This window comes from Pelophylax lessonae (genome assembly GCF_965119305.1).
Source record: "Pelophylax lessonae genome assembly, chromosome: 3".
NCBI lineage: Eukaryota > Metazoa > Chordata > Amphibia > Anura > Ranidae > Pelophylax > Pelophylax lessonae.
The window spans coordinates 562,501,518-562,526,253 of NC_138770.1; the positions used below are offsets into that span (position 1 = coordinate 562,501,518).

Consider the following 24,736-nt stretch of genomic DNA (forward strand, 5'->3'; position numbering starts at 1 on the left):
AGATAGATATAAATAAATAAATACAATAAAGTAGTGCTGAGTTAATAGTCCAAAATAGTGTTGCGATGAATTAAATAGATTAGGGTGAACAATAGTCCCAATTATATGTGTTCAGCAAGTAGCCAGTGAAAGTATTCAAACGACAGCCAAATAAAGTGCTCAAGTGCTAAAAAGGCAAACACATGCTTCAGTAGTGCGATGCTAAAGTGGCTCCTCTCCCCAAGAGTGATTCCACTTACCGGACGGCGTGGACCCCAAGGCCATACGGCGTAAGGGTCTCACAAGCAGAGTCCGGTATATATTCCGGGCAGTTATCCTTGAAACCGAGTTGGTAACCAGTATGAGTCTCCTAGGTTCTCTCACTGGATAGTGGCCATATAGGGGGAAAAAGGGATACCAATAGCGTAATCCTGCTACAAATACGTTTATTATTTTGCAAGACAAAGTATAAAACTCACATTTTGTAGGTAAAAAGACAAGTGATGGGTTTACAGGGTGGTAGATCCTCTTTGGATGACGGTGCGCAGCGGGGCTTGGCTTCAGCATGCGTTCCACCGCTACCGGAAGTGACGTTACTACGGGCGTAAGCCGGAAAATGCCATTTGATATCCATGGTGCCGGGCAGTGAGCACAGGGCCCACTAGAGGATGTCGGGCCCTCAGGTCACCCTAAAGAAGTCAGTTTCTAAATGTCTGGTCAAAGACATTCACACCGGTGGCCTGCTGGAAGTCATTTAGTAGGGCTCTGGCAGTGCTCATACTGTTCCTTCTTGCACAAAGGAGCAGAAACCAGAATAAGGACCTTCTATGGCCCTGTCCAGCTTTCCTAGAGTGACTGCCTGTCTCCTGGAATCTCCTCCATGCTCTTGAGACTGTGCTGGGAGACACAGCAAATCTTCTGGCAAAGACACATATTGATGTGCCATCCTGTAGGAGTTGGACTTCCTGTGCAACCTCTATAGGGTCCAGGTATTGCCTAATGCTACGAGTAGTGACACTGACCCTAGCCAAATGCAAAATTAGTGAAAAACAGTCAGAAAAGATGAGTAGGGAAAAAAAGTCAGTGGTCTCCACCTGCAAAACCACTCCTGTTTTGAAGGTTGACTCATTGTTGCCCATTTAGTGCACCTGTTGTTAATTTCTTTAACACCAAAGCAGCTGAAACTGATTAACAACCCCCTCTGCTACTTAACTGGCCAGATCACTATTCCAGGAATTTATTTGACTTGATGCTATACTCTGATTGAAAAGTGTTCCTTTAACTTTTTTTTAGCAGTGTGTGTGTGTGTATATATATATATATATATATATATATAAAATCCTCACTTCTACCCTCTCTCTATTACTGCACCTATCACCTCCTGCAATTACTGAACCCACATGCATGCTGACCTAAACATCAGGACAGTGAGGTAGGTGCGCTAATATACATCCTACTCCCATCTTTCTTTCCTCACTCTCCTTTTCCTAATCTCTAGGGGCATTTCCCCCAAACCTAGCCCTCCATTTTCTCACTGCAACCCCTACATCCGACATCCTTTTTCCTCTAACAACGGCTGCAATACCCTCAGTTTCATTTCTATCCCTGCTTCCAAAAAACAGTCCCCCATCTCATGTGACCTGTGGAATGTCTTCTCTGTCTGTAACAAGCTCACATCTATGACATACTTGCCATTACTGAAACCTGGCATCAAAAATCTGACTTTGCTTCTCCTGCTGCCCTCCCCCATGGTGGCCTCCACTGGATTCACTCACCCATACCGAGTGGACAGAAAGGAGGTGAGGTTTGATATCTTCTATCCCTACTGAGCACCTTTCAAGTCCTTCCTACCCCTCCCTCCCTCCCTATCCATCTTCTCTTTTGAGACAGACTGTATTTATCTCTTTCAAACCTTCTTTGTCACTCTTATTACTACCTTGTCATTCAGTCCTCATTGTCTCTTCTCTACCTTTAATGCTCTACTTTGTCCTCCACTCACTCACTGTCCAAGAGATAGCTAACCACTTCAAAAATAGGACTGATGAAAATTGTGAGGACATCTCCACTGTACAGATATCTTCCCCACTTAACATACCCTATTTAACAGCACATTCAATACTTTCATCTTTTGACCCAACTACTACTGAAAAGTTTACAATACTTTTCTCAGATGCCCATCTAATCAATTGTCCCCTGGATCCTGCTCCCTCTCAACTTCTACGGTCACCCTCTTCTTCTATCTAATGCTCTCCCACTCACATCTTTAAATATCTTCCTCTCTACTAGCACCTTCCACTCCCCTCTTTGCATGCACAGATCACCGCCATACTTAAAAAGCGCTCACTGGACCCCCACCAACCTGAACAACCTAAAGAGGAGCTTTAGTCTCCCCCAGAAATTTTAAGTCAGCAGCTACAAATACTATAGCTGCTGATTTTTAATCTAAAGGAAACTTACCTGTTCAGGGATCCAGTGCTGTCCTCACCTGGGCAGATTCTTCAATGGGCTTCGGGTCCAGGCGCCGGCATCTTAACTAAGGGAAGGTGGCAGTAAAGCCTTGAAGCTTCACAGCTAGCTGCCCACTGCACATACGTGAGTTATGCTGAGCATTGTGAATGGTCCTGCAGTCTTCTGGGACCTGTGATGTATCCCAGAAAGCTGTGGGCGAAGAGGTACCGACCCCCCCCCCCAAAAAAAAAAACAACTAAGTGCCAAATGTGGCAGAAGAGGGGTAAACAAGCAGAACTTCCCCTTTGCAGTGAAGTTCCACTTTAGCAACTGTTTCCTTGCTCCCAATCACCCCTAATTTTTTAGGACTCTTAGAGGTTCTAAAAATCAGGTGAGAATTTTGAAATGCACAATAAAGGCAAGCTTTTGAAGATTGATAGAAATGGAATCTGACAAATGTCTGTGCAAGTTCATGAAGTAGGCTACAAGTAAGGAAATATTTTCCACCATCTTGTGTAATGCTACCTAAAAGCTTTGCCTTGCATGAGTTGTAACAGGCTAGGGCAGATTAGAGCTATCGATTCATGCCTGGATAAGGTTTTCACTGTGAGAACGGAAGGTAAGCAGTGGAGACGAAGCTAAACTATCGATCTGCAGCAGCAGGAAACTGCACTTCAAAATGAAGGTCAGGGCTTCTTTATCCCACCTATTATAACTACCGCAGTGTTCATCAGGACACAGGCAAGATTGGTGTTGCTTGGGCAAGTGCTTATGCCTCAAACCTCCGGCCTATCTTCACATAACTGGCTACAATATCTGACAGCAGCGGCTCAAGAAGGCAAGTTAAATCTTGTGTTTTTGTCTGAACTAGGTAACAAAGACCGACCGTGGACAAGCCTGTCAATCACAGATGAACATCTCAGGGAGGAGAGCTGTCAGGTGCCACAGAGAATAAATTTCCACAGCAATGTCAACCCCTGCTCTAGAGTTCCATAATAATTTCCAAATGAAATCGCATGCAGGAGCTGGATGGGCACACTCCAGTCACTGATAGGGGAGGTAGGAAGCAAGGGATGGAAATCGTATAAATAAAATGTGCCTATTACTTGTGAAGGCAATGCTGTCAATTCAATTTAAACTAAAATGGGATCTCAAGATTTTCCTGACAGGAATCAGTGCTTACAAAAATATATGCAATAAACCTACGGTAACTGCCATTTTTCTATTAAATGGATAGAAGAAAGGACAGTTTATGGATTTAACACCCTCCTAAATCCGGCTTAAATCATCTCTGCTCTTGCTTAATATGTATATAAACCCTAATAAATCTCTCTTATTTGCTACTTTTGGACTGTTAAATATAATATTAAGGGCCAGTTCATACCATAGAAATGCAGTACAGATGCATACCAGATGCTTTTTTGCATTCGCCTTCCAGATGCGTTCCAGTGTGTTTTCGGTGCAGTACAGTGCATTTTTCCTCCTCTCGGTGTGAACTATGCCATTGGAAACCATATAGCCTACTTTCCATGCGTTTTTGATGCAGAAAAAACACGTACTGGACTGCATGTGGTGTGAACTGTTTTTTTATATCTCTGATAAGAGCAAAACAAAATATCTATTGATCATGTCAGAAATCCAAAGTTGTCATGTGCACACTTCTGCTGTTTCTCATTGAGACTAAGGAACTCAACCAGTTCTTATTTTGGACCACTGAACAATCGGCTTGTGGAAAATAGGATTGGGGGACAGTTTGACTAACAAAAAGATAAATGAGCAGGGCTAGCACCACTCAGTCCACAAAAATGCTGTGTGTAGTAAACTCACAAGAGGACTTAAGAGCTAAGTGCATTCCTGGTTGTCCAACAATTATTTTCCTGTACTAGCAGAGTTTTTAACTGGTACCTGCCTGGCATATGGCATAATGACCCTGGTGGGAACCGCTCATCGATCTGGGTGGATGCCATATGACATTCTCCCGAATCGCAGGGTAGCGCAGCGCCGCCATCTGTCACTGGCTGTATCCACCGGACACAGAGATGACTGATCAATGTACCGGCCTGCTGTACCCAATCACAGCAGGTCACATGACAGCTGTATCCAATGGATGGCTTCCTTTCATACCATCCATTGAATACAATTGTGTTGATAGCTGTGATTGGTCAGTGTGATCAAATGGTACAGATTTAGTCAATCACAGCCCATCTGTACCATGTGATTAGCTCTGACTCATCGATTTAATTAAGTAAAATGCTTGCACATAGCAATGTAATGCACTGTTATATGCAAACATAATCTGTAAAAAAATAAAAATACTGATTACTTTCCCAGAGTAATACAATGTTACTTTGGTAACATTTTATTGCTCTGGTCAAAGTGTTAAAAAAAGAAAAAATGTATAATATAAAATATTTAAGAAAAAAACATTTTTTTTTTCCCCGTACTTTCAGCAGTCAGTGTCTCTGATCACCGCCACACCCATTACATGATGATGCTGTACTGCACTGGTGACAGTATGTATATAAAAAAAAAAAAATTGCAACTTCAAAAAACTCACAATGCCTCTTACTAAATACTTCCAAAAAGGGGTCACATCAGGATCGATCAATTTTCAGATACATATCATTTGTGGACTCTATAACTTTCCTACAGACTAAGTAATATACACCGGTTTGGGTTATTTTCACCAAAGAATTGTAGTAGAATAAATTTTGGCCTAAATTCACGAAGAAAGATTACCGGTATTTATTTGCAAAATTTTATAACAGAAACAAAGAGAAATGTGATTTTTAGCAAAAAATAAAAAACCCAGTGGTGATTAAATACTACAAAAAGAAAGCTTTATTTGTGTGAAAAAAATGATAAAAATGTAGTTTGGGTACAGTGTTGCATGATTGCGCAATTGTCATTCAAAGCACAATAGCACTGAAAGCTGAAAATGGGTCTGGGCAGAAAGGGGGTAAAATTATTGAAGTGGCTAAAGTGATAATACATGGGGGAATTGTGCATATTGCAGAGATGTACAGCATTTTCCCCTGAAATATACTTCATGAAACCAGGATAATTCAGCATGTCAAAATTATTTTCTTTTCTATGCATTAGTTACCTCACTAACAAAAATGACAGGTGGACACTGCTCTGGTTTGGTATGATGTATGATCTCCCATGGTATCCTCAGCCCATTGGGTGCAATGACCAGTTTGTCAGCTGAAACCCAGGATACATGAAATACTCCAGATGGCTGCACTCTGCAAGAGTACCACTTTGTTAACCACCTCCTTCCTAAGCCTATTCTGACACTTCGCTCCTACATGTAAAAATCAATTTTTTTGTTAGAAAATGAATTAGAACCCCTAAACATTATATATTTTTTAGCCCAGTCCCTAAAGAATAAAATGGTGTGTTGCAATTTTTTAGGTCAACCGGTATTTGCGCAGCGGTTTTTCAAACGCAATTTTTTGGGGGAAAAAAAAACACTTTTATATATATATAAAAAAAAAATAAAAAAACAAAAGAGTAAATTTAGCCCAATTTTTTTGTATAATTTGAAAGATGATGTTAAACTGAGTAATAAGACCCCTAACATGTCACACTTTAAAATTGCATCTGTCCGTGGAATGGCACCAAACTACGGTGCTTAAAATTCTCCATAGGCAAAGCTTTAAATGCCTTTACAGGTTACCAATTTAGAGTGGCACAGGAAGTCTGGTGCTAGAATTACTGCTCTCGCTCTGACGTTCATGACGATAGCTCACGTATGTGCGTTCACTGATTACATATGCATGCGGGAGTAACGTATGCATTCGCATTTGCACGCAAGCACGGTTGGACGGGGGCTCTTTGTTTATCTATTTTTTTTTTGTTTGTACAAACTTTATTGCCATCATAAAGGATGAATAACATCCCTTGTGACAGTGTGGGCCCTGACAGGTCCTCTTTATGGAGAGATTTGGGGTCTATTAGACCCCAAATTCCTCCTTTGGCCCCCCATGCAGCCGATCTGACCGAGATTGATCTGATCAGGTGCTTCTCTGGCCGCTGGTGGCCAGGTAAACAAAGGGCCAGAACCGGAAGTGATCCCCTCCGGCCGCATCACTCCCAGCCTCCGCGATGGAACCGGAGAGCCTGGCAGCGGGCAGCGTGGGGGGGGGGGTTCCCCTTTTTGCCACCCACAGCAGTGAATGAGTGGCTAATTAGCCACTCAGATCACTTCTGCCTTGTAGAGAATCGCCAGCTGCAAACAATGATATCGGGATGATGCCTGTAGGTGCAGGCATCATCCCAGTATAACCACTAAAACCCAAGGACAAATAGGTACATCCTTGGGTGGTAAGCGGTTAATATCCATAAAAAAATATATAAAAATACAGGCAAAAAACAGCACAAGGGGTGCATAGAAGAGTGAACGCGTTTCACACTGGTTTATCGCTTAGAGGGTGGAACTGATCTCTGCTGCCATATAGCGGACACAAAGCCACCTCTAGCTACAGCTAATTACACCATCAGCTCCTTCTACATAAATGAAACAGAACACAGCAGAAAGAAATCAAAGCAACTAACCAAATAAAAAAAAAACATCCATATCTATAACACAGAGTAAAAAATGTATATAATAATACTACATTGTAATCAAGTCCTAGATATCAGCAATCAATAAAAAAATAATAAATGCAAAATCATTTGAAATGTCTAACAAGAACTAACAAAAAAGACATTGATAGTCTGTGTCAATGCGCTTTAGTTTGCTTCAAGTGGTTTTTGCATCCCTATACAAATCTACAGTATAGAAAAGCAAACACAGGTTGAAGCAGAAGCGTCTCAAACTGATGTTAACATTATGTCATAGACAAGCCCAAAGCTCACTGACACAGGGTCTAGTTGTAGGATTTGCATACAATTTATGAAGAAGAGATTTTACCATTCATGGGTAAATGTTAAAAATATAAGAGGATATTTAAAAATGTGATATAGTAGAGAGCAACATTTCTATATGGTACCCACATGCCATAGAAGTGAAGCTATGGTTATTGCATGTGGTCATCATATTCCTCATAAACCATGAACTGGATTACTCTAGTTCATCAGAGACCACCTATGCTTCCAAAAAGGACACAAACACTAGTCTGAAATACACTGAAATGCTTTATGAGGTGGTAGGCATTTTGACCAGTCCAGGGGCCTCTTATGTGATACAGTAGTTGGCTTAATAGGGTGGGTTATATTTTGGGTTCTCCTAACTGGCGATTGCCGGCTGCAAATTACAAAACATCAGCATTCAGAACACGACCCAACTTGAAACGTAAGACACAAACTCTTTTTAAGGCACTGATGCAAGAAGAGAGAAGAGTCTGATTGGGCCAATCCATAGGGTTCTTCACATGTCTGTTATTGCAGTTTAATAGACTTGCACACAGCATGTGGGTTGGGAATACTGTTCTACAGAATTATAGCCAATGGTATAGTTTAGCGTCAATGTCAAAATAAAGCCTCAAAATAATACAGTGTATTTAAATTAGCCATACATGCACCATAGGGACAGGTACAGAAGATTGTGGCGAGGCCATTTGGATTTTCCAAAAAAATGTAAGATTAGAAAAAAAAATCTTCTGCACTAAACAGCAGAGATCATAAGAAGGTATTCTCAACTGACCTTGTGTTTCAGAATTTGCATTTGGAAATTATTGTCCCTAGTGATTATTGTCACTATTTTACAAATGTTGCTGTCATTTAGGCAGATATTGTGGCTGTCATTTTTCTAGCACTTTTAAAAGCTGAACTCCAGGCAATAAAGAATACAAAACTTCCAAAACTCATTTTCTGAAATCATCTAAGCACTTTTTTTTTTAATCAGAAGCTATTGAGATGCTGTCCATTGCAGTTGGGTGGTATCAGCATGATGCTCTACATTTAATCCAGATAATATGTAGGTGTGTTCTTGCAATCAATCTCTTAAAAGCCCTTAACATGATGCTATGTTTTGGACTGAGTATTGGGAGAGGTTTGGATGATGCATAAGGTGATACCAGATGACAACAAAGTACTACCAATAAATGGAGCAGGGCAGAAATGGGCAGGGAAAGACTAGATTCCCCCCACATTCCAGGATAACCTAGAACAAAACGACATGGAAGTTAGTAGGTGACTAGTGGGTAGCAGAGCTGCAGCAACGACTGATCTACAATACAGGAAATAACACTATGGAAAGCATATTGGATTTCTCAGCCTAGAATAAAGCTTTTAAAGCTGAAAACTAACATCTCACTGGTTGCTATGCAAAACACTTCAATTTACTTTTTACTCCAATTGCAGATAGGTGTGTTTTTTTTTTTTCCAATTACACTGGATCAGGTACTGAAGTTCTATACATAAGTATAGCTTATCTAGTAACAGATGGATTGAATTAGCAGACAAAAGAATGTATAAGTTCTAACGCTTTTTGGAGCCAACAATACTGCACATTTATAATGCATAACAAGTTCACTATTGCAAGACTGTTCATCTGAACATGGAAAACTTAATTTTACAATTAAATATTAATAATTCATACCTCTCCTATAATAAAATTCTTGCCAGTAGGTTGCAAATTACAAATGATTGCACGGTTGTTTTTTTTAAAGATTACTAATATTTTAATTTCTTTTACATAAACTTTAATATCTGTGAGCAAATTAAATGGTGCCAAAATGTTACTCCTGCTCAATGTACTGGTCATTTCAAAGTACACTATATTGTCAAAAATATTGGGACACCTGCCTTTACACGCACATGAACTTTAATGGCATCCCAGTCTTGGTCTGTAGGGTTCAGTATTCAGTTGGCCCTCCCTTTTGCAGCTATAACAGCTTCAACTCTTTTTGGAAGGTTTAGGAGTGTGCCTATGGCAATGTTTGACCATTTATTCAGAAGCACATTTGTGAGGTCAGGTACTGATGTAGGACGAGAAGGCCTAGCTCCCAGTTTCTGCTCTAATTCATCCCAAAAGGCTTCAATCGGGTTGAGGTCAGGACTCTGTGCAGGCCAGTCAGGTTTCTCCAACCTAAACTTGCTCATCCATGTCTTTATTGATCTTGCTTTGTGCACTGGCCCAAATCATTTGGTGGAGAGGGGATTATGGTGTGGGGTTGTTTTTCAGGGGTTGGGGTTGGCCCCTGAGTTCCAGTGAAAGGCACTCTTAAGGCGTCAGCATACTAAGACATTTTGGACAATTTCATGCTCCCAACTTTGCAGGAACAGTTTGGGGATGGCCCTTTCTTATTCCAACATGACTGCGCACCAGTACACAAAGCAAGGTCCATAAAGACATGGATGAGCGAGTTTGGGGTGGAGGGACTTTACTGACCTGCAGAAAGTCCTGAACTCAACCCGATAGAACACCTTTGGGATGAATTAGCGCAGACTGTGAGCCAGGCCTTCTCCTCCAACATCAGTGCCTGACCTCACAAATGCACTTCTGGAAGAATGGTCAAACATTCCCATAGACACACTCCTAAACCTCATGGACAGCCTTCCCAGAAGAGTTGAAGCTGCTATAGCTGCAAAAGGTCGGCCAACTCAATATTGAACCCTACGGACTAAGACCGGGATGCCATTAAAGTTCATGTGCGTGTAAAGGCATGCGTCCCAATACCTTTGACAATATAGTGTATCCTCTTAATGTAATGTTCCAGCGATATTTTGACTTTAACATGTGGAACATAATGAAATCACCCATATAATGCAATAGATACTAGGTATTCTATGGACCCTGCTGTTCACTGAGCTAATCACAATTGTCCTGAAATAAGCAGAGAGGAAGTCTACATGTAAACACTTTTTGAACATATTCATGGATTGGGAGACACCATAGTCATGATGAACTCATCCAAAGTTGGCTGCATTCTCATCTTAGAAAGCTGGCACAGGGACCACAGTGGCCTGATGGTCCATATTGTCAGTCATGTTTTCCTTCTGTCATCATATGGTTGGAACCGATCTGTATTGTCCATGGGAGGGCAACATAGTAATACAGTAGTCATTTTATAAAATTTCTAATGGCACTTTGGCTATTCTTACAGAACTGTGCCTTACCTTTTACTTTAGTATGTGTAGAGTTCTCTTTTAAGGGAAAAACCAACTTCATATAATGAATACTGAAAATAATTTGAAGTAGAAGCACTATCTGAAAAAAAGTTCTAAGAGCTAAAAATGAATTTGGTAAGGACAGTGGAATTTGTCATTATGATCAAATGATTACAGTGCAAGCCCCTGAGATTTTTCAATGGCTCAGCAGGTTACTGGTCCCCATGGAAACCAAATCTGGTACATTGTCCTATACTCAGCTGGAGTATTGAATGTTGGGGTCTTTTGTGCATGATGAGATTTCTTCTGCAACCTTCCAGCAACAGACTTCAGTGCTTCCTCCTGACTCGATTCTAATTGAGATGCAAATGAATCTCTGCGGCTGATTACACTTCCCTCAAAGCTTCTGACAAGTGCAGCTGTATCCAGAGTTTGCAGACGTTCCAACAAGTGACTTCAGCTGTCTTTACTTGAAAACGGCTGCCAAGCTTCCACTGTCCTTGTGGAGATAGATTTGCTTCAGAAACACCCCTTCCCTAAACTCTAGCAGACACAATTATCCATAACGCCATTGTAGTGGCTTTGTACTATCTGCAGTGGAACCTGCACAGCACTTTCATGTAGCCAACAGTGATTTAAAAAAAAATATAGGTCAGCTTCAATTTTACTGAAATATCTCTTATGGTGCATAGAGTTTAATTATAAGGAGGTTTTGTTTATAACAAACTTTGCTGCTGTTAAATTCTGGGTAAGTCTAATTCCTGAGATCACCTTTATAAGAAAAGATGCTAACAGTTGGATTGGGACACCTCTAATAATGGTTTTGCAGATGAACGGACTACTGACAAAAAAGGAACTGACCTGGTGCACTATAGCTAAGTCTGGATATAACAAAACATAAGCCCCTTTAAAAGTAAAGTGTGCAGGTATTTAAAGACTTAAAGCCAAACTCCAAGCAAGCAGCTAAATATACAGATGATCTACACATAGATTGGAAAATTGATTTTATTATTTTTTAAGACTCCCCCCTATAGACTTTTTTTCACTCCCCCCCTATTGCTACAAGAGGTCTGAGAAGCCCCCTACAAAAGCAATAAAGTAGAGTGACAGGTACTCTTTACAATTTGGGTCTATTGGACCCATGACCCTTCCCTGCACTGCAGAAGATCAAGGACAAGCTGGCAAGGATAAGACAGACATGAACCTTAAAGTGTTTAGAGCGGAGCAGTATAGATATATCAGGGAACGAGCCCCACCAATTTTGTTTCAAGCTTGTTATAACACTTTGGCGGCCATAACACATAGGACAGATCCTTGGTAGTCAAAATATTAAAAGAGCTACAGAAGTCAGCTTATTTTAAAGTTTATTAAAAACCTGTAAAATCTGAATGTCCGTAGCCTGACCACAGATTTAATTCAAAGTGGAACTAAAGTGTAAAAAGAAAGAAAATGGAAGCAGGCAGGCTCCTTATTGCAGATAAGGCTTGCAATGTTTCTTCTGTAATAAAATAAACTTACCCGCCTGCTCACATTCCTCTGTAGAATGTACACTGAGCTGTGCACGCGCAGCGTATTTTACATTCTTCTGACATTCGGCCTGACCTGGGAAGACACTGATGACGAAACACATTGGGATTGGCTGTTACTGAAGACATCACACTTGCTTAGCCGTTACTCACGGCGTTCCTTTCTCATGAGCTGATTTTTGACTTGTTTGTGCCTGTTTACAACTCATTGAAGGTACTTCTTATATATTTTAAATAAAAGGACTTAAATGTTAGCAGGCTTCACTATGCTTGTTCATTTTTTTTTTTATTCCCGATCAATTTGGAGCTGCTGCTGAGCAGCCACTGCCTATCTTGGATGCCGGGTTATTTTGTTATTTTATGACTATTATAATTTATGGTCCATGCTATCTGGTAAGAAGCGTATGCTAAGTGTTGGTGCTTGGTGGTGGATTTCATCAATCAACGTTGCTTATACACTTCATGGGCACTCTTGTTTAGTAATGAAAATTACTTTTTCTTTTAAAGGACTTTTTAATGTTCACCTAGCACTGGATTTTGCACCCATTTCATTATATCACATTCATATGATTTTTTTCAATGATAAATTTTGCTCATAATTTATTCACTGCATGTTTAGTTGTTTTCATGCCACATTATTTACCATATGATTATTCATCATTGCACTATTGGGATTTAGCTCCGCTTCCTATTTATATTGATCATTTACAGCTGGTATCATAGTTGGTTACAAGGCTGATATCTTTTCGTTCTTTTGCTTGACCTAGCGCAGATTTTTTCCTGTTTTATATTTTACATTCCGGCACAGTGCCTATGTGCCGGGATGACTGCACTCCTGCGTATGTGTGGCAGTGACATCACCCCAAGCCAGCCAATCATGATGGCTGAAGATGGACACCTGTAAGAAGCCGAGGAGACTATGCCAGTGCCGGCAAGCAGCTTTTTGCCCGTTGAAGCAGAGGTAGGTATATTTTGAAGCCCCCCCCTTTAGATTTTCAACTGTGGATGGACTTTACAAACAAAAATAAAAGTTAGCTTTATTTCCTAAATATTCAGTGATGCACAGTTCCTTCTTTAAGACGTGAAAAAGTGCTTAAATATGTCATAAGTGTGTGTGTCTGGTGGGTATCAAGGTATACAGATATGATTAAATCCTTTATAGGAATACAAAATACAAGATAACACAGATCTTAAAAGTGTATAATTATTCAATATTTTAATCCTGATCCCTTATATTGTCAAGGCTTGCAAGGGATCATGGGACTTCTGGAATGTGCAAACATACTGACCCTTTTGTGATGCAAATGATCGACTAGTAATAATCCTTCCCTGCATCATTTTCTGTAAGTCCCTCCAGAAAACAGCATCTTTATTCATTTTATGGTTCTTTTTTCCCTCATTTAAACAAATAGAACATATACCAGCTGCTGTACTTCTTAGTAAAACAAAAAAAACCACAAAAACACTTACCAAATGAAAGTGAAAACCTGTGTTTGGACATTACCATAAAAAGGATACAAGCTCTGGTAGAGAGGGATAAGGGACTTCACTGCTCTGCTGGCATTGATGCAGGTTGCACATACAAGTGTTGGTAGGAGCTTCTCTGTTACAATAGCACCATCAAAAAGGGGACCAAAAAATGGCACCTATAAAATACAAATACATAATGTATGTAAATATATTGTCTGATAGGTTGCTGAGGACAAAATATCTGTTTATTTATGGTTCTAGGTTTCATCATTCATTGTAGTGTTGTAATTTTCTTGATGTTTCAGTTTTGTTGGGGGCATAGAAGTTGCATTTATTTACAATTACAAAGAAGTACCAAAATATTTGCCCCCTGGGATTTTATGGAGGTCAAAAAACAAATTAAACATGTAAAGTATAAAACGTCAAATTCTTTATTACAAATATCCAATAAAATGTTAAAAATAGAAAAGCGCAACAATATAAGGCCAATTGTCACATAGAAGTGTTCCACAATACACAGTTACATATTTATGTTAAAGCACAAATTACAAATGTAAGGCCCCTTTCACACGGGCGCCCTGCCCGACGGAGTACGTTCTGCTCAGCGGGGGATCGATCAGCTCATTCCTGCTATCCTGCCAGACATTCCAACAGTGTATGGCCCCGGTGGCACTCTTTCCTTTGACAAAAGTCAAGTGTTTAACTGACTTAGGTCGAAAGAGTCTGTTGGAAAATTACTGGCCGAACAGCGCCTACATCCGATCAGATGCAGGAAATACTTGGGTATTCTGACATCTGATGGCTTTGGCTATCAGAATATAATGGCCCAGCAGGGGGGATTTGTCCATCTGCACTATTAGTAAGCTAAACAAAAGAAATCTCTTCGTGTATGTCTAGCTTTAGATATTTACTAGACCGGAGCGTTGGGGGGCTTGGGAGAGATGTGAGTTCAGCTTTGGAGGTAACATATATTAATGGTTTCAACAGTTGTTAATAAGAAATTACTGTAAGTGGGATTGTAAAAGGTAATTTATCTAGCCTGTAGTGGCAAATGTACAGATATTAAAGTCTAGTACACACATTAAGATTATCAGATGAATGATTGCCTGTGTTTTTTTTTTTTTTGCATGCTAGTCTCCATATCGAAAATAAAGAGATTACTAAAGTATGAAAATTTGTGTATGGCAAAAAATAAAATAAAAAATTCGGAAGGGATGTAATGTAATGTATTTGTATTGTTTTTTTGGACAAAACCTGTACTGGTTAAGTGAAAATCGTATGATCTGGTATTGTATGAGAAAAATTTTCGTGTTGGTCCCTTCTAAAAATTTTGCAAAAAAGCTGTGTACTAACGATTTTATCGTCCGATCGCTTTGAAAGCGGTATTTTTTTTTTTTTTGTACGATTTTCTGATCATGTGTACGAACCTTGACATATATATATATATATATATATATATATATATATATATATACACACACACACACACACACACATATACACACACAGTGGAAAAACAAATATACTGTATATGTAAAAAAAATTGTAGTCACAAAAAGTAATTGCAACAGCTAATCTAGCCTGCAAATTTTTACATTTTGCAAAAAAAACAAAGCTTATAGAAATGACACATCAAAGTTACTTTAAAGTAAAACCTGATATATCAGGTTAAACGTTCCCATATCAACCACCAATATTAGGAGCATTTTAAAATTCCATCCTTTGTTGTCATTTTGCAAGCATGATTCTGGATTAGATAAATATCAATATTTAAAATAAACACTTCTAGAAAATAACACAAAATATCAAGCGCGCCAAACGGATTTTTGTTGAAAAAGCATGTTTTAGTTATTCATAAGCTGCTGTGCTCATTTCTGTTCCAGTAGAAAAACTGTGACTGCCCATACAGAGATTAGTGACATTTGACAGAAGGGTCACAAACCATTCTGAATACTGACAGGCTGAATAGCTGATCTGTATATTAAGCTAAGGCTAAGTAGCATGAACAGCAAAGATGAGGACTATATGAAAATAACTCAAGTGCTTCTGCACTTTAGCTGAAAAAATTCACTTTGCAAATCAGTATTCATTTTGTAAGCTGCATTATACATTTGTAGTGGTGGCAGGAATATGTCTAACAAGCATCTTCAGAGTTAGCTAGAAAGCAGAGAGGGAAATAAAGCAAACAAAAAGGATCCTATATAAAAAAAAAAAAAAAACAGAATATTGATCGCCCCAATCACAACTGCTCACTGTCCTTAAGAGCCCAGCAGGACAGATTGAGCAGCTTCTCCACAAGAGACAGAATGCAGCCTCTGCCTCCACTCTAGCACTTTGATAGGCTCACTTAGGTCCTCCAGGGAGAAAACGGTCAGGTCTGACACCAGATTTGCACCATCTGTTCCCCTTTTCTTATGTGTGCAGATCAGTCAGAACTGACCAGAGCCAGCTCGGACGCGGAGGGACGATGGATTTAGTGAGCAGCATTGTAAGACAAGGAACACATGCTTTCTGAATTATTAAAACACCACTTAAAAAAGCTAAATGCATGCCTTTAGGTAAGCATAGTTCAAAACCTGAAAACTAGAAATTAAAAATAAAACTACATAAGGTAACAATGTGGCAATGAAAAACTGATTTGATCATTAATTGCAATACTTTATACACTAAGAAACCCTTATGCACAGCACATACACACTATTGGGCTTATGCATCAGTATAGTGAAGGTGCAACAGTGATTTGAAAAGTACAGTAAACCATACCAAGTACACAATTTGAAAGATATCATTATTGCATAAAAAAAACTTATTTAACACCTGAAACTGTATAAACCTGGTATTCTCTTCAACCCAAATCATAAGATCATAAGTAAATAATTTGCCTAAACAAGGGCAATATGTTTAAGGCCCTTTCAAACCAGTGGACAGATCGGGTCTGCCTGTCAGTTTTTCAGGCATGCCTGATCGGACCACGCATTGTCCTCTATGGGGTGGCTGATGACAGCAGATATGTGTCTGCTGACACCCGCCGGGCATCTGATCAGACAAAACCCGCTGAAAACAGACGTATGGCGATACGTTCGCAAAACATCCAGCAGATCAGATAACAATCAGATGAAAACGGACATGCAGCCCGTTTCCATCCAACGGCCCCATAGAGGAGAGTGGGCTGTGTTCGCTCTGCATAGCTGAGCAGACACAGACCTGTCATCTGCCTGCTCAGTGGGGATCAGTGGAGAGATTCTCCACGGAGCAGGCGGATGGACCCGCTCCATGTGAAAGGGGCCTAAAAGAAACGGTTATAAACCCATAAGAAATATAAACACACAAAAAAATAAAGATAGGTCTCAGAGACCAGGAAAGCAGAAAAGTTGGTCACTTTACAATGTGAGGGCAGACAGCAAAGTTACAATACAATACAGGAGAAATCCGAGGACCCTGCTCGTTAGAGCTTACAATCTAAAATGGAGGGTCAAGTGATAAAAAAAAAAAAAAAAGATAACATTGGCCTCTTTCACACAGGCGCACCGCCCAACGGAGTCCGTTCTGCTCAACGTGGAGACGGAGCTGTCAGATCCCAGTTGTCTTCTATGGGGAGATTGGATGAGAATGGACCGCCTCTCTGTTCTCACCCAATCCCATCCGATCCGATCCTATCCTCCAGACGGATGGAAAATCAGGTTTCCATCTGTCTGGATTTCACGAACAGGATCGAATCGGAGAGCAGCGGGTGTAAGCGGACATGTCTCCGCTGACATCCGCTGCCCCATAGGGATGAATAGAGCATCCAATCAGGTCCGCCTGAAAAATGACAGGCGGATCGGATCGCCCGTGTGAAAGGGGCCTTTGGAGGATGAGCCAATGGGGAAAATAAAAGTACAGTTGTTAGGTGGGTTAGGATAGGCTTCTCTGAAGAGATGAGTTTTCAGGGATCGCCTAAAAGTGGACAGAGTAGGAGATAGTTAGACAGCCTGGGGTAAGGATTTTCAGAGAAAGGGAGAGGCTTGGGAGAAGTCCTGGAGATGAGCATGGGAAGATGAGACAACAGAGCTAGAGAGCAGGAGGTCTTGAGAGGCATGAAGAGAACGACTAGGTTGGTATTTTTAGACTAGGTTAGTGATATAGCTGGGGCAGATCTGTGGATTGTCTTTGTAAGGTATTGTTAGTATTTTGAACTTAATTCATTGGGTGAGTGGCAGCCAATGGAGGGATTGGCAGAGAAGGGTAGCAGACACTGAACAGTATCAACACCACTACATATTGTCACCCTCTGCAGCCAGAATGGTTAAAATCAGCAACACTTATGGGCCATACACACTATAAGATTTTCTGAAGACTTTTTCCTTTAGACTTACCAAAACCAAATAATATGAGGTCAAACCTAAAGACTTTCAATTTGTATGCAATCTGGCAGGCCCTTGCACTACATAGAAAAGGTAAATCTGAAGGAAATCTAACCACAAAAGTTGGATAGTATGTATCCAGCTTTATGGAAGTATTTGACCAGTGAGACAAGTATCTGGCCAATAGTTCAGGTTATATTTTAGTTAGGGGGGGGGGGGAATGAAAACCAAAAACAAGAATATGTATAATGCAGCTTATTAATTTTTCAGAGTGGTGGCTACTTTAGTTTTCTTTTTTTTTCACGCTTTTCCCCCTTTATTTTCACCTGGTGACCCAGCCAATAAGTCTTTTATTTGTCAATTTCCTTTAGGCTCCCACTGCTGTCAATCAAAGTCAGTCAGTCAGCCAATGAGGAGAGAAAGGGGGCGGGGCCTGGCCAGGCTGCGGCTCCGTGTCTTAATGGACACAGGGAGCTGGGGATCGGGGAGCCCTCATAGCAAGCTGCTTGCTGTGGGGGTGTTCTGCTGAAAACTCCAACTTGCCGAGAACACCAACGACGTTACTTCTGGTGAGTGTACACCAGGAATAATTGGAGATTTTGACCACTTGCTGTTTTCACAGAACACCGGCAGCCTTTACACTCCGGTACATGCTATATTGAGTGGACATTGTTAGTCCGCTCGCTAGTTGTCACCGCCTTGTTTTTGACTAACAATGTCCACTCATTATAGCGTGTACTAGAGTGTATACGGTGCCACCTGCTCTGTGAAAACACCAAGCGGTCAAAACTTTCAATTTCTCATGATGTATAATCACCGGAAGTGACGTGATTGGCATTCTCAGCAAGTTGGAGTTTTTGGAAGAACAGGGGCACTCAACATGAGGGAGGGGCCAAGAGCACCAAAGAGGGATCCGAGAAGTGAAGGTTCTGGGCTGCTCTGTGCAAAACCACTGCACAGAGCAGGCAAGTATAACATGTTTGTTATTTTTAACTAAAAAAAAAAAAAACAAAAACAAAAAAAAAAAACAAGACTTTAGTATCACTTGAACAAAAACCGAGCTGTCTAAAGCAGTGGCACTCAGAGAAAAACACTTCAACACTGACAAGGATGCTTAAACTGGTCAGCTTTTATTAATTTATTAAAACCCTTTACCCAAAAGGAAAAAAAACCCTGTTGCTGTAACTGCTTAGAAAGTGTTAGAGTTCAGCTTTAATTTGTGAGCCAAGACCATTTGAATTTGCTAGAAATTCTAACACAATCCTTTCCACAGAGTGACAGTGCTGCCTTCCAAAGGTATCTCCATTGCTACTCCAGTGGAGAGGAGACATTCTAAGGGAGGAAGTGTATTACTGGTAGGATCACCAGGTGGAAACAAAGAGAAAAAAAAAGCCATAAAAATAAAATTATTTCAGTCAGCACACTAAGGCCGGCCACACACGGAACAAATTTCGCTCAAATCCCCCATCAACACAGACCATGTTGATGTGGGAATCCCTCCTGCCAGGCCATTGTCTTCTCCCGGCGGGAAAGGGGGGGGGCGGGGGAGAGTGAGAGAAGACAGTGATTATCACTAGCGACTATAGCAACTGCTAGCAAAAAATTGCAAGAGGATCAATCAGGCTAGTTGTACCCAAGCTGATCGCCCATTAACCGTTCGAATCTCCATCGGAATAGCGCATGGCTGGTCTTAAGAACTGATAAGCTGCAATGCAAATATATTTTTGTTTTTGGGTTGAATACTGTGTTTACTAATACAAATTAAATGTCTCTAAAAGCCTAAAAAGTTTCCTTTTTTCGTTTTGAATAGAGTGTTGAGGGGATTGCTCTCCGATGGGGTTTTACTGTCTAGTAGTGGTGCCTAGATAACACCACTGGCTACACAGGACTTCAAATCCTTTGGTGAGTAATAGTTTCTATATATGTATTTCAACTGTGTAAATATAGCAGATAGAGTTGATAACATTCACTTTACTAAACCCGTCACTTCATCATTCCACTACAATGAAGTCTATATACATTATTATAAATATAGAATAATTTACTACTACTAAATATAGAAAAGTATTTTGGTGCCAAGTAGAACAACTCCCCATGTCAGATATTTGTTACCACTTAAAGAGGTTGTAAACTCATTTTACATTTTTTTTTTTTTTTTTACACCCTGAAAGATAAACACATAATGAGCTAGTATGCATCGCATATTAGCTCATTATGAAATACTTACCTTAGAACGAGCCCCCGTCGTGCCGTCCGCTCACCTCTATGACGGGCGACATGTCCAGTCGCCCGTCTTCCGGGATCACGGCATTCGGCCATCTGATTGGCCGGAGCCACGGTGACGTCACTTCCGCGCACGTGCGCGGGAGCCGACAGTCACGGCACGGGTCTCTGAAGAAACGGCACCAGCGGCCGTTCCTTCAGAGCGCATGCGCCAGTGACGTCACTGGCTGCATGTAAGGTAAATATCTCCTAAACGGTACATGTTTAGGAGATATTTACAGTACCTATAGGTAAGCCTTATCATAGGCTTACCTATAGGTAAAAGTGTCAGAGGAGGGTTTACTTCCTCTTTAACACTTTGTTACCAATTAATCTTGAAAAATTACATCTGGAAACTGATTGGCTGCAATGGGTAACAACTAATTTCCCATTAACATCTTTGTTATAAAAGTCTAAGAGTCGGTTCACACTAATCCGACTCCAAGTCGTACCGACTTCGGGCGACTAATGAAGTTGCCTGTGCAGCGCGACTTGCAACGACTTCTCATAATAGAAGTCAATGCAAGTCGCTACGACTTTGCCAAAAAATAGTGCAGGAACCTTTTTCTAAGTCAGAGCGACTTGAGTCGCTCTGATTAGAACGCTTCCATTGCACAGCACTGGAAGCTACTTGTCAGGCGACCAAGTCGCCTGACAAGTCGGATCAGTGTGAACCGGCTCTAAAAGCAACTTTTTTTGTTATTTGTTGTTAACTTGTTTTTACAGAAGTCAAATAAATAGCTTGCCACATTCCTTAAGGCTCGGTTCACACTATGGCGACACGACTCCTTACTACTTCGGGGGCGACTTGTGCATTACCATGCACCACGACTTCGGAGCGACTTGCAGGGACTTCACATAATGGAAGTCTATGCAAGCCGCTCCGAGGTCGCCCCGAAGTAGTACAGGACCCTTTTTCTAAGTCGGAGCGACTTGAGTCGCTCCTATTAAAACGGGTCCTGTAGGGGTCAATGGACCGCGAGGGACCGTGACTTGTCAGGCCGACAAGTCGCCTGACAAGTCGCCCTGGTGTGGACTGGCTCTAAACCCTATTTTTTCTAAGCCTGCAATGAGTGCGAAAAACTAAACACCAGTAAATGAACCAAAAACTGCAATGAATAAACATAAAAAAAAAGAATTACCTTAGGTTGTGTCTCTGGTCCCCTCATGAAAGGGAGGGACCCCCTCCTTGATCCCCTAGGGCACAAACCTTCTGATGGGGGTAAGACACATTCAGGTCCACCTAGGCCTGGCAGACCCGTGTCATGATCAGCCGAAGCTGACCAAACGGTTTTAGGTGGAGCGCTCCTGAAGAGAGACCCCTCAAAGTAGGGGGGGAAAAAAACATGATGGCTACACACCCTCTCCCTAGATTTTAGGGTAAGCCCAAAACCCACACCCTCCATCCTGAGTGAAAATAAAACACATATATAAGTGCAAAGTGACACACACGTGAAAAGCTAAATAAATAAATGTGTAAAAATAAAGTACCAGTGCAGCTGCATTGGCTAGGCCTTGCAGCCTGGTAATAAAAAATGCCCCCCAACTAATAAAAATTGTTCTTCCCCTAAATCCCTGGAAAAAATTAAATCATGTAATACTAGGATCAGAAGATCTGAGTGTAGCACTCACTGTGGAGCCAGAATGCATCAACTAAGTACCTGAGACATAAACCAATGTATCGCAGACTATGACTGCCGTGCTGTCATTTTGTATTCCTCCAAGCCCTTCCTTCTCAGGGCAATTACACAGGCTGTACTGTACATATATTACCTCAAATCGTCATTATCACAAAGCACAGACGGCCAGTGGGATATCAAGGAATTATTTGCATGGCAAAGACCCTGCCCCTACATGCAGTGGAAGCTGCTCTCTCCTATTTATTTATTTTTTTCTGTTGGAGTACTGTCCATGACACCACCTATTGTATGGCTGCGATAGGCAAGAACTCTGCTTTACGTAGCACTTCTTGGATCACAATGGAATGCATTTTTTGTGTATTCCTATGGAAAGACCACTAGGGGGCTAAGGACACACCACAATGCATTAGAAGTTCAACTCACAGCAGGAAAGTTTAGAATATTTTCTACTCACAGACAGCAATTCATATTTGGTGGGATCTTGCCTTACTCCAAGAAAATAAAAGAAAAGGGTTCCTCTTTAAAGCTGAAAGAACTGCAGATGGTTTTGGTTCAGCTGAAACAATCTACTGTGCACAAGAATTTGAAGCATTTCCAGTCCCACATGGTCTTAGAAGAGCCCCACTGCATGTGTGCAGTCTGATTGAAGAAAAGAAAAAGTAAAGAAGCCTAGCTGGTCGCTATCGGAAACCTTCTTATCGTCTGGCATATCATAACTGAGATACAAGTTTCTGTTATGTTGATCAACTGTCAGGCTGTTTCTGTTGTCTGTGACCTTGTCAGGGAGATTTCCTGCCACTCTTGGTTCTCTGGGACACACAGGGATGCTGGTAAATTATCTATCTAGCTAGATTATGCTAGCGATGCCATAATACTGGTGTCTTCTCCCCATTTTGGATTCTTCATAGGAATATATAAATAATTCTCTCTGCTCAAACCCCCCCCCAAAAAAAAAATTGATACATTTTTAGGCGCTAACTTCCCTCTTAAAAAAAAAAACTATGCAGTCAGAGGGACTCAAGTAGATACTAAAACAAGTTAGAAATGCCTTGTTGCTAGGACGTGAAAACTGTTGGGATGCACACTTTTAACCACTTGCTGACTGCTCACAGTAATCCTACTGCCGCTCCCCTGGGTCCAGCAACGTAGGTCTATGTCGCTGGACTCCTAGTGATTTCGGTGGCGCACGCGCGCGCCGCCGGAGGTGTACTCCCGCTGTGTTTAGACACAGCGGGAGTCGGGCCGGAAGAGGAGAGGCGGAGATTGCCGCCTCTCTTTCCCAATCGTCTGGGAAAGTGTGAGAAGACCCGCCTGCTTTGTTTACATAAAGTTTACATTACATACAGTGACAGACAGGATGAGATCACAGGATTCAGCATAGCTAAACCTGTGATCTCTGTCTGTGTCACAGAACCCCCCCCACGTCAGTAAGCATGAGGCTCGCATTTAACCCTTTGATCACCCATAGGGTTAACTCCTTTCCTGTCAGTGTCATTACAGTAACAGTGCATATTTTTAGCACTGATTACTGTAGTAATGTCCCTGGTCCCCCTAAATGTGTCAAAAATGTCAGTTAGGGGTCCGATCTGTCCGCCGCAATGTCGCAGTCCCGCAAAAAATCGCAGATCCCCAGATTTCAAAATTGTCGCTCTTTTTTTGTTTATAGCGTAAAAATTATAAATCGCACAGGTGATCAAATACCAACAAAAGAAAGCTTTATTTGTGGCAAAAAAAAGGACGTCAATTTTATTTGGGTACAGCATCGCACGACCGCGCAATTGTCTGTTAAAGTAACGCAGTGCTGAATCGCAAAATAGGGCCTGGTCAGGAAGGGGGTCAAATCTTCCGGTCTTAAAGTGGTTAAACAATACAGGAGAGAAAATCAATTGTTTTCATATCCTAGTAATAAGGCAGGAAAAGAGAATTGCTAATTGGAAGCTTCCAGGTGAGCCCAAATTGCGTACAGGTATAACAATATAATTCAACAGAAAATTGGCGAAGGCGCCTGGCCCTTTAAGAAAAGATATTATAACCTGCTGCCCCTTTAATTGTTTAAAACAATAAATAGGTATGTATAATAGGGAAAAAGGCGCTGGTAATCTTTTGCTGGATGTAGATACTAAGATGTCACGTATTTCATAAATAAAATAGTATGACAATATAAAATTATAAGTGCTTATAAAAAGTGCAAAATGTGATTCATATGTATCAAGGTGCTTACTAGTGCTATAATTATAAGTGCTGACTTCTATTAGTGCATGTGTTATTATCCAATTAGTGCAACAAGCAAAAAAGTGCTTACAGGTGCATAATCTATTTAAAGTGCAAGTGCTGACCTTGATTTTTATAAAAAGCTTATTATAATAAATAAATCAACAAAGTGCTTGCTGGTGTATCCACCAATAAATTAAATCACATATAATAACAATAAGTGCTCAAAATAGTGTCTCTAAAAATCCGGGCAATTCGTGCAACCAGATTGTGCTTTTTAAATCTTTGCTTTTTTCTTTTTCACAGTGCTCCAGGTGCTGGGGTGTATCACACGTGGCCTCTTACCAGCTTCCAACAGGTCACAAGGACCCCCAACGCCTGTGATCCCTTTAACTGGGTGGATCAGACCTCTCCTCGATTCCTTGAATATCCTGCTCCTATGTTACCCGAAATGGACCATATAGTCCCCACATATAAAGATATAGAAGAGAATAGCCTCCAATAGTGAAATATTGTTTATTCCATTAAAACTTACACTAAAGGATGACAATTAGCCTCTTACTATTTGTTGTGCCCTCCTGGCACTGGGCAATTTGGCAGTACAAATTGTTTTGGGTATTAGGAAGATATCCTCCGGGGATCTGCAGCACCCTCCTGTATCTCCTTTCCCTGCTTTGTATTGCGGCAGTCGGTGTGCGTCCCAGCCACTGCTACGAATGCCTGTATTCCTGTTTCCGGGTTTAGCAATGACCACAATGCATTTCGCTCTTGTGCGTCATCAGGCGGTCTTCCTAATACC

The 24,736-nt window shown here is 40.9% G+C and overlaps 1 protein-coding gene across 2 annotated transcripts in view; it reads right to left on the reverse strand.

The window, feature by feature from the left end:
- The window catches only part of RALGAPA2 (Ral GTPase activating protein catalytic subunit alpha 2), a 685,399-nt gene that overhangs the window by 160,020 nt on the left and 500,643 nt on the right, over nt 1-24,736 (reverse strand). For both annotated transcript variants that reach the window (XM_082251348.1, XM_082251349.1), the window contains one exon: nt 13,530-13,657. In XM_082251348.1, the coding sequence (XP_082107474.1) occupies nt 13,530-13,657 (128 nt within the window). The remainder of the gene's footprint in view (nt 1-13,529; nt 13,658-24,736) is intronic.